This window comes from Alligator sinensis, unplaced genomic scaffold (genome assembly GCF_000455745.1).
Source record: "Alligator sinensis unplaced genomic scaffold, ASM45574v1 scaffold1632_1, whole genome shotgun sequence".
Classification (NCBI taxonomy): domain Eukaryota; kingdom Metazoa; phylum Chordata; order Crocodylia; family Alligatoridae; genus Alligator; species Alligator sinensis.
Window position 1 is genome coordinate 3,127 of NW_005843808.1, and position 10,804 is coordinate 13,930.

General features: G+C 56.1%; 1 protein-coding gene across 1 annotated transcript; it reads left to right on the top strand.

The window, feature by feature from the left end:
* The first annotated feature begins 3,387 nt into the window (after positions 1 to 3,387).
* Positions 3,388 to 6,063, top strand: LOC112548955. Its single transcript, XM_025195765.1, is given in 6 exon segments — positions 3,388 to 3,679; positions 3,929 to 4,240; positions 4,387 to 4,494; positions 4,497 to 4,664; positions 5,015 to 5,344; positions 5,991 to 6,063. Coding segments are annotated over 6 exon segments (1,245 nt in total). The 3' UTR covers positions 6,026 to 6,063.
* Positions 6,064 to 10,804: the final 4,741 nt, after the last annotated feature.

Below are 10,804 nucleotides of genomic sequence, written 5' to 3' on the forward strand. Positions count from 1 at the left end.
CAACCCTCCCATTAACCCTTTCCCTCCCAGAACAAAACCCATCCACAGAAACCCTTGCAACATAAAACATCCCAACAACCAGTACAATCATAGAGTCCTGACACAGACACAGAGACCTGTCCCCTGTGCCATAGGGTCTCTCCCAAGGATGTAGACTTGGTGTGCCTGAGATATGGTTCTGGCCACCTAAATCTGTTTCTGCTCTGTTGAGGACCAGGAAAACTTGGATGGACACCTGTGTTAGGCAGGGTTCATGAGCACAGCCTGACATAAAGGAGGCCAGGTCACACACCAGAGGTAGAAGCAGGGGAGAAGACTGACCACAGCAAGATGCAGGAGGTGGTCACACTGTTGGCCATGGACCTGCTTCCCAGCAACAGCCCTTTCACTAGGCCTATGCAAAGATCACAGAGACCTGCTGGGTCTCAACTTGGTTTCCACATAGCAGACCCACTGGCACAACTGTTCGAGCACTCGTGACACTCAGGACAAGTCCCAGAGGACTGAAAAAGGGCAATGTGGTCCCTATTTTCAAGAAGGGGAGGAAGGGGGAACCAGGTAACAATAGGCCAGTCAGTTAGCCTCACCTCTGTTCTTGGCAAGACCTTTGAGAAAATAGTTAAATATCCCATTTGCGGGGGACCAGTGGATAAAATAAAGTTAAGGGGCAATCAGCATGGGTTCACAGCAGGCAGATCCTTCCTGACCAACCTCGTTTCATTTTATGACCACAAAACGCTTGGATGAGGGAACAGAGGTAGATGTTGTTTACCTAGACTTTAAAAACACGGTTGACACAGCGTCACACCCAATTCTTATAAATAAACTAAAATCCACAGTGTAGGTTATTACACAGTCTGGTGGGTGGAAAATTGGCCTATGGGACACACCCAGAGAGCAGTGGTGGATGGGTTGGTTTCTACCTGGAGAAATGTGGGCAGCGGAGTGCCCCAGGGCTCGGTCCTGGGACCAGTACTGTTCAATATTTTCATCAGTGACTTGGATGAGGGAGTAGTAAGTGCCCTGTCCAAGTTTGCTGATGACACTAAACTCTGAAGGAGGTGCACACACTAGAGGGCAGGGAGCAAATCCAAGTGGATTTGGACAGGCTGGGGTAATGGGCTGAACAGAATAGGATGCAGTTTAACAAGGATGAGTGTCATGTGTTGCACCTGGGGAGGAGGAATCCTCAACACTCATCTATCCCAGGAGGGACCAATCTAAGCAGCACAGCTGCAGAAAGGGATCTCGGACTCATAATCGACTCCAAAATGAACGAGTCACCAAAGTGATGAGTTGATAAGTAAAGCTGACCGCACTCTTTCTTGCATAAGTAGGTGCATCACAGATGGGTCTAGGGAGGTGATACTTCCCCTCTCTGCAGCATTGGTCAGGCCACAGCTGGAGTACTGTGGCCAGCTTTGGGCGTCACACTTCAGGAGGGACGTGGATGACCTGGAGAGGGTTCAGAGGAGGGTCACTCGTCTGGGTAAAGCAGTACAGAAAAAACCCTATGTGGACTGATTGGGAGACCTGAACCTCTTTAGCCTCCACAAGAGGAGGCTGAGACGTGATCTTGTGGCCACCTACAATCTCATCAAGGAGGGGCAGCAGGTCACCAGGAAGTGGGGGATACAATGTTTACCAGGGCAACCGTTGGGGTAACTAGAAACAATGGACACAAGTTAAAAGAGAGCAAATTCAGACTGGACATCAGGAAAAAGTTCTTTACAGTGAGGGTTGCCAAAATATGGAATAGGCTTCCAAAGGAGGTGATGTTGTCCCCTTCCTTGGAAATATTCAAGAGGGGATTGGACAGACACCTGGCTGGGGTCATCTGACCTGAGCGCTCTTCCTGCCCAGGGCAGGGGGTCGGACTCGATGATCTAATAGGTCTCTTCCAACCCTAATAACTATGAAACTATGAAACAATGAAACCTGAACTGGCAAATAGGCCATGAAGTACTCCCCATGCAAGGACTGAGATACAGGGACGGGCAGAGAGGATAGCCCAACTACTCCAAAGATAGAGCAGAGCCCATCAACCCTCTTCTATGGGTCTGTCCATACACCAGGGGAGTTGGAGCAGGGGGTGGAAGAAGATAAACTGGCTCTGCTGGGTGTAACAGGGGTCAGGCTGGTGACAAGAGAAGTGGCGCTGTACAGACACCTGACCAAAGACCAGGGGACCCTGACAACCCCCTTTCAGTCATGTCATCCCCTGCATCAGAAGTGCTCTGTGGAAGACCAGGAGCCCCTGATGTACAGGCACACAAACTCTCAGTCGAGGACTGTGTGAAACTGGGACTGAGTGAGCTGCAGTCCTACTAGCAGGAAACAGCAAGAGAGGATAGAGAAGAGGTGGCAACATCCTCTGGCAGACAGACCACTGCCATAAGATTCAAAGACCACCCCCTTGGGGAAGAGAGCTGAGACAGAGAGAAAGAAAGCGAATTGGCCGGCTTGAGTGACAGCGATGATGAGGAGAGTGACAGTGACGGGGATGACAGCAACAGTGACACCAGTAATTGTGACATGAGTTAAAAGCTTAAAGACTGGTGTCCAGTGGGAAAAACAAAGGGAAAGTGCAAATGTAATGGTGAAAGGAATGCAGACTAGTGTGCAGGAGCACAGGTGTGACTATTGTAATGGGAGTGAGGGTGCACAGGTGTGAGGAAGCAAGTATTCTAATGGGTGTATGTTTCTGAAACTGTGGTTTGGGTCTTCAAGACTGGTAAAGTTTAGTGTTCTATCTATCTATCTATCTATCTATCATCTGTCTGTTTAGAAATATAATTTTCTGAAGAAAAAAACAAACAAACAGGGGAGATAAGGGCTGTGCCTGTGCCCTGGCCCTGCAGCTGCCCTGGGTTCAGACTGGTTTGGGGATCTCAGGTAAGACCCTGCTTTCTCCTTGGAGCCGTGCTGCCAGCTTGAGCTCTGCCTTGTTCTTTCTTCATGCTACCAGCTGCAGCAATGACTTACACCAGCATTTGGATCCGAGTTCTCTTGGTGATTGTGATGGGAGTAGGAGCCATGACTGTCACAGCCTATTTCTGGAAGAAGAGGAGGAAAGGTAGAGCGGGAAAATGCCACTTGTCTGCAGGGCCAAAACAGGCGGGGATAGGCCAGAGAGGGTGGAGGATGGGCAGCGATGGACCTGGGTGTGCAGAGACCTTTCCTGCAACAGGCCTGCCCACCCCAGGGCAGGATTCACCTCCTCACTTCCCAGTACCTAGCTCAGACTGATGTCTTCCATATGATCCTGGGCCACCTCCTGTATCTCCAGTGCTCTGGACCCAAGGCTGGGCAGTCCCCTACTCCATCTCAGAGGTCCAGGGACCAGACCGGTGCCAGAAGGGCTGGGAGGTGACTCTGCACTGCTCCATGGAGGGGAAGTTCCCCAAGGATGTAGCTGCAATGTGGGAGAGGATCCACAGTGAGGACAGGATGTCATTTGAGAGTGACATGGACCAAGAGAGCCCCGAGCACCAGCCACTGTTACCTGCCCTCCCCCAGGCCTGGAGAGTGACCGAGGAGAGAGCTGGGACCCGCCTCACGTCCTCCCTGACCTTCACCCCCACGCTGCAGGACGATGGGGTGCGGGTCCGGTGCATCTTCCTCCATGATGTTGAATGTATCAGAGAGGAGCGAGTGTCCTCAGAGATCAGGGTGTGGGGTGAGTGCCCAGTGCCCCTGCTACCACCTCCAGGTGTGGCTAGGGCCTGCTGCTAACACAAAAGATGGGCCTTGGGATAGGCCAGCACCTGCCAAGGTTTGGAGCTGCCAACTGTGGTGGTGGCAGGCTCACCCAGCCCTCACAGCACCTCCCCACCCCTCCACCAATCTGCTTGGGGGAGCAACCTTCCATCACTCCCAAGCAGGATCACATCACTCCCTCGCACTAACACCCCCACTGTCCCCCCAGCCCGGCCGCAGGTGTCTGAGATCCAGGTGTTGCCGGAGTGGGACCCCCGCGACAAGGTGCCGTTTGCTGTCCAGCTCCACAACTTCTACCCCAGGGAGGTGCCCCCGATCCAGTGGGGCTGGGACGGGGCCGGGAGCTGGAGGGAAGACCCCGCGCAGATAGACAGGAACGCGGACGGCACGTTCACTGCGACGAGCGTCTGGAGAGTGCCCAGCCGGAGCCTGACCCGGCCGGAGCTGCGAGTGCGAGTGTGCGTCCAGCACGGCCCCGGAGAGCCCCCGAGCGAGAGAGAGCTCAGCCTGAGGGCCGCGGGTGAGGAGGGGCCGTGTCCTGGGGTCCCAGCCCCGCTGCAGGGGTGTTGGGTCTGTGTGGTGTGTGAGGGGCCGGGGAGCAGCCCCTGCCAGGCCGCGGCTCCCCTGACGGGGCCTGTCCCTGCCTCTGCCTGTTCCCTTCCCCAGGTGTCCTGCGGCCCCCGGACATGTCCAAAATCTCCCAGACTGAGTCCATGGACAAGGGGAAGGGAGTCATCCTGAGCTGCTGCATCACGGGGCATTTCCCGGCCTGGTCGCCTCGTCTGAGTGCAGGGTGGAGCCCGGGACGGCCGTCCTGGCACGGGATGGGAAGAGCTTCCAGCAGGAGACCAGACTCACCCGCTGGACATCCAGGGACCAGGGGACAGAGTACATCTGCCGTGTGGGACACCTCGCCCTGGAGACCCCCATCGAGCGGAGCAGTGGTAAGTGGTGGGGGACGGGACAGGCCGGGCGGCTGTTCTGGGAAAAGGGGCCTTGTCCTGGGCCCCGCTCTGGTCCTGGTCATGGTGGGTCTATAGAGGAGAAGACCCACCTGTTGCCCGGCTCAGCCCAGAGGAACTGTGGCTCCCTGGCCCTGCCTGACCCCTCGCTCCAGGCCCTCCCAGAAGCTGTGTGGGACAGGATGTGCCTGGGGCTGCGTGGGTGCCTGACAGGACTCCATGGCATTGGCTGCCAGGAGCTGGGCTCAGGCCAGCTGGGACAGTGTGTGGGCAGGTGTCTGGTGCCCGGGGAAAGGGGCTGCTCACTGACATGCCACTGCCACCTGTTGCAGTCTTCCATCCGTGCCCTTCAGACCTGGGGGAGGACTTCCTGCTGCAGGCCCTGGTCCCTGGGAAGCCAGTGACCGTGCAGCACCTTCTATCAGGATCATACGCCAAGCAGCTGGCGATGACCTGGCTGGGAAAGAGAGCAATGAAGGAGACCAGGCCCCTGGGGACCTCAGACCCCCACAGGATCCACACCCCCACCTCCAGTCGGGCACCAGATGGGAAGTCCTACAGCATGGAGTCCGAGCTACTCATCCCTCCTGCGGGGCCTGAGGATGACTGGGTCGAGAACAAGGCCCTGAAGAAGCCTAAGTCCAGGCCTAGCTGGCTGAAAGGTAGGAACGTTCATGCCGGGCAGCATGAGATGATGCTGGGGTGGGGATGCCCAGGGGCTACTGTGCTTTGAACCAGCAGCTTGGTCTGTTCTGAGCAGACGCCCCCCTTGGACTGAGCTTTCTGCTCTTGGTTCTCAGGTGCAGAGGTGATGTCCCGGTGGTTTGTGAGTGACCGCTCTGGTCACCCCGGCAGGCAAGGACAATCCCCATGTGATCTCAGCTCAAAGGGGAATGTGGACCCCTGTCATGGCCCAGTCTCAGTAGTGGTGACGCGTGTCAGGGGACAACAGGAAGTAGTATCCTCTGCAAGGCATGGGTGTGAAGTAAAAGGGAGTTTGGAGCCCCATACCTGGCCTGTAAGGCAATGACCATGGACCCCCGTGCTCATGAGAGCAAGGTCAGGCTGGGGAAGCCCTGGGGCAGTCTCCCTTTATTGAAGAACTGAAGACGTCATGGCGTGGTGGATGAGGGGGACTGCCCAAAGTGAGACGGATGGGGCTGAAGGGGCTCCAGAGCATTACAGTCACCCCTGGAGTGGACCCCGTTACACCAGCTCAGGGGGAAGCCCAGTGGCTCAGATCCTGTTGGGCAACTGGACCCGTGTGCCCAGATGGCAACTCACAGGCTTGTTCCCCATGTCTTCTAGGTTCGTCAAAGTCCTCCAGAGCCTCCAAGAGATGAGGAGGGAGCAGGCAGCCAAAGACAAAGGCAATGTCACCAGCACTGAATGACAGCACTGCTCCTGCCATCCTGTCTTTGCAGTGGGGCTGGGCAGGGAGCCCAGGGCTGGGGGGGGTCTCTTGCTCTCTGTCCATAAGGAGCCAAGCTCTACATGGCTTCTGGGTTTCCAGAATAAAGATGACAGCAGTGGCAATCACCTGCTTCCCCAACTGGATTTAGGAGCCAGCTAGGCAAAGCCAAAGTCCCCAGGGCCTCTGCATGGAGCTGCCCCCGAGGCCCTGCAGCATCTGCTCCCTGGACCCCACTAAGGGAGTCTCAGCCAGGCCCTGCTCACTGCCCCAGGGGCAGCATCAGCCTTTCCACCTCCCTCACAGCTGAGTGGAGGGGCAGGGAGCTGCAGCCCCCCAGGGTGGGCACCGCACACACTAAGGAGCTTGGAAGATGTGGAGAAGACACTGTCTGTGCCACAGAGCCCAGCACCTGGACAGCTGGGTTCCCGCTGTGCCTCTCCTCAACAGCAGGAGCCTCCAGTCCTTGCTGAGCTGTGAGGAAGACGCAGGTATCAGAGGTGCCAGAGCTTGGGCTTTCCACTGCCCACCTGCAGCCCCCCCCACAGGGCCCGGACCCTGTGAGAGTCCAGCATCCACATCTATTTATCTAGATAAAGACCTCTTCTGGGCAGGCCTGGTGCAGCTGTGGGCCCCGGGTGAGGGTGGGGGCTCTGTCCCTCAGAGCTGTCCCAGGGAGACAGAGAAGGGCCGGGGTGTGCAGAAGGGGCACACAAATTCTAGCTCCAAGCGTGAGAGGTCCACGCTGAGCCCTGAGCTGGATGCTTCTCCTCCCAAGGCCTGGGCAGAACTTTTTGGTCCTGGCCAACCCGAGGTCAAGGGCCAGAAGGAAATGCTGGTCCTGTCTGGGCTGAGCCAGTCCTGTCCACCTTCAACTTCAGCCTTTCAGCAAGAACTGATGTGGAGGCTGAAAGTGCTGCCTCTGGGTAGGTTGACATGGCCTCATCCAGGATTGGAGCCGGGGAACCTCTGGCACCCACAGCAAGGATCATCCCCTGGAGCCCATGAGTGTCAGACACAGGCCGAGGAGCCTTACTCTCCAGCCCCAGCTTCATCTTGTGTCCCTCCGTCCTGGTCCCCCTGTCACCCTGTCCTGGAGCCAGGGGAGATACCGGAGCAGAGCCCTCCCCTTCCCTTCCCCACTTGTCCCAGCAGGTGTTTTCTCCTTCTGGCTGCCAGCTGTCCTCTCAGCTATCCTCTCAGGCTGTGGTTCTTTCTTTAGGTGCCAGTGGCCCCATGTTTACATCCTCAATGAATCCCTCCACCCCCCACCCCCATCCTTGTGGTACTTTCCAGGCCAGTGGGGACCAAACTTCATGCAGCCATGCTGGCCATCCTTTCCCTTACCAGATCTGCTGCTCTGCTTTCTGCTCCTGGCTCCATCTGCCATGGTGCTGCCTCTCCCCTCCTTGATCTTGCATGTGCTACATGCAGAGGCTGCTCCCACTGCATGTAGGGCCCCCATCCCCTCCCTTTACAGGCAATGTCCCCCCAAACAAAAGAACAGGCTGAAAATCAGAAGAAATCTCTGCATCAAACATGCCCCAGCTGGGGCCTGGCACAGGGGTTGCAAGCAGCATATGCAGAGTTGGGGCCATGGGCAGGGGCTCTGGGACAGACTGGGCAAGGGGCCCACATGGGCAGGAGAGTCCAGCTGGAGAGAGACGCTGGAGAGGGGGAGGCCAGGATGGGGAGCCTGGAGGACCAGAGCATGGAGCAGCTGTGGGCTGGGCTGGGCTGGGTTGGGGCTGCCGGGGTTGGAGCAGTGAGGGGGCGGCTGCTTTCCTGCCTGGCTACCTGCTCCAGGGGTGATTCTCTCTCCAGGTGTGAGATGTCCTGGTCAAGCCCAGAGCCAGATGCTTCTTGTCTCCCAGCCCCAGCAGCACTCCCTGGTCCTGGACAACCCTTGGATCAGGGCAGGCTGCTTGCAGATGCCTATGCCAAGGCTGTGCCATGTGTGCTGCTGGGCTACATCCCCCTGGTTTTCAACTGCTTCCTCTTTGGAGGGACAGTGCTGGGTGCTAGAGGGTCACACTGGGAGATGGGAAGCTGGGTGAGACCCAGGCCCTGCCCTACCCACTGACAGGGGAAGGAGCTCGGCCCATGGGTGCTTAGTGGAGCTTTAGGCAGGGCTGGAAACCAGAGGGCTGATGACAGCCTGGGGGTGTAGGGAGAGTCCCAGCCCTGCCAGCACCTGCTCTTGGGACAACATCTGGGAATGACATATGAAGGGTGGGCTCTTTGGCTTAGGGGTATAATCTTTACTTAAGGGATGAGAGCTGTTGTGTTCAAAGCCCAGGTTTGTCTCTCATGCCTGTCTGGTCCCCAAATCATAGTGAGTCCTGCACCAGGGCAAGGGCAGATATGAGGAAAAGTTAAATGAGGAACATTTTTAGCTGGTAAATACCAACTACATGGACAAGCACCCGAAGTGGCCTGAGCGGCACAGGTCTTTGTGGCCTGGTGACATCAGGGCCCCGGGCTCTCCCAGCTGCAGCAGCACAGCCCTGCACGCCACCCACTCAGTGGCTGGGCACACTCCCACAAATGCCAGGTTCACCCCTCAGGTCCAACTGTGCACCCAGGTAGCCCCCTGCTCCTGCCCCCATGTTTCATAGATTTCATAGATTTCATAGACATCAGGGCTGGAAGGGAACTCGGAAGATCATCGAGTCCAGGCCCTCGCCCAAAGGACAGGAGGTCAGCTGGGGTCATAGGATCCCAGTGTGACGGGCTAGCTGGCACTGACCTAGCCCAGGGGTTTTGAAAGGGCAACAGTTGATTGGAGGACTTGGGATTCCCTTTCCTCACCAATCAGGCCCCAGAGACTCACCCCTCATGTCCCCTGATTGGCCCCTTGGGTCAGCTGGAGGGGGATAAAAGGGGCAACAGGGCTGACTCAGGGAGAAGACCAGTGAGGGACCACAAGTGGGGCAGGAGCAGTTGCCCCAGAAGAGTCTGGAGGAGCAGGACCTGCAGGCAGCAGTGGGACACTTAGCAGCACAGCATGAGGATAGCAGGAGAGGCTCCCGCTGGGCTCCAGGATCCCCTAGGAGAGGCTGTGGCCAGCAGGAGAGGCTTCCCCCTTCAGCAAGGATCTGAGCAGCAACCTGAGGGGTTCCCAGCTTGGCTTCCACCTCCTCCAATCAGAGACCAGGCAGTTTGACGTGACACCGCGGCTCCTGGAAGGTAATGACCCCCAGCAGCTTGCCACAGTATCAGCACTTCTGGCTGTGTGGCAGTGTTCCTGCCTACGGCGTGGGAGAGCCAAGTTTAAGTCCCACCATTGGTAACTTGGGGTGTGTAAACTAACAAGGCAAAACTCTTCTTGCAGTGGAAGGGGGCCATTGTGTTTTCCCCTTTCTCCCCTTCCAGCTACCTCAGCCCTATATTTCTTTGTCCTTTGACAATTGTATTTTTTACCTCTTATATTTCCCCAACCAGCATTGTTTGCTCTGCTGCTTGTGATTTATATTTTGTGAACCCTGTCTTTTGTCAATGATTGTAAGTGTCTAACCTTTGTTGAATCTTGCCCCTTGGGGCATTGTGGTGTCCACTATACACCTGATTTATGCCTGTTATTTTACCAGTATTGTTCCCTCATTAAAAGGTATATGGTGAAGTCCCCAGTGGTGGTCTGGCTCTGCTCTATAGGGGGAGGAGAGTCCCTACACCTCCCACAGCGCTTGTGCACCTGCTCTGATCCCTTCAATTGGAGAGGGGTACCTTGTGGAATACCACCTGGGTTACACCAGCAAGATAAGCATCCAGTTTTTTTTCCTGAAAATGTTCAATGTAGGTGCTTGAACCACCTCCGATGGTAGGCTCTTCCAGGCTTTGGGGTCTCGGACACTGGAAAAAGACTTCCTTGTATCCAGCCTGAAATGGTCTTGCAGTAATTTATAACGGTTTGACCTCATCATCCTTGGGGCGCTCTGGCGAACAAACGTTCCCCAAGATACTGGTGGTCACCCCTGATAAACTTGTAGGTGGCCATCAGATCACCCCTGAGCCTGTGCTTTTCCAGGCTGAAGAGCCCCAGGGCTCTCAGCCTCTCCTCGTAGGGTCTGCTTCCCTGACCTCTGATCATGTGCGTGGCTCTTCTCTGCACTCTCTCAAGCTTCTCCACATCCTCTTTGAATTGTGGGGCCCAAAACTGGACGCAGTACTCCAGCTGTGGCCTCACCAAGGCCGAGTACAATGGGAGATTGATGTCCTGGGATTTGCTTGAGAAGCATCTATGGATGCAAGCCAGCGTTTTGGTCACTTTACCAGCCGCAGCATCGTCTTAAATGTTCATCTTGTGGTCAGTGATGACCCTGTCTCTTTCTTTGGTAGTGCTAGGCAGTGTAGCACTGCCAAGTCTATGAGGATGCTGCAGGTTTTTCCTCCAAAGGTGGAGAACCTTGCATTTTTCAGTGTTAAACACCATCAGGTTGTGGTCCACCCATTTCCTAAGCCTGTCCAGGACAGTCTGGATCGCCCTCCTGTCTTGTGGTGTGGATACTTTGCCCCACAGTTTGGTGTCATCAGCGAACTTGGCCAGTCCGCTTCTGACTCCAATGTCCACATCATTGATGAAGATGTTGAACAACATGGATCTAAGGACAGAGCACTGGGGGACCCCACTGGTCACAAGGCACCATGACGATTGACTTCCGTCAACCACCACCCTCTGGGTCTGACCACGGAGCCAATTTCCCAGCCAGTG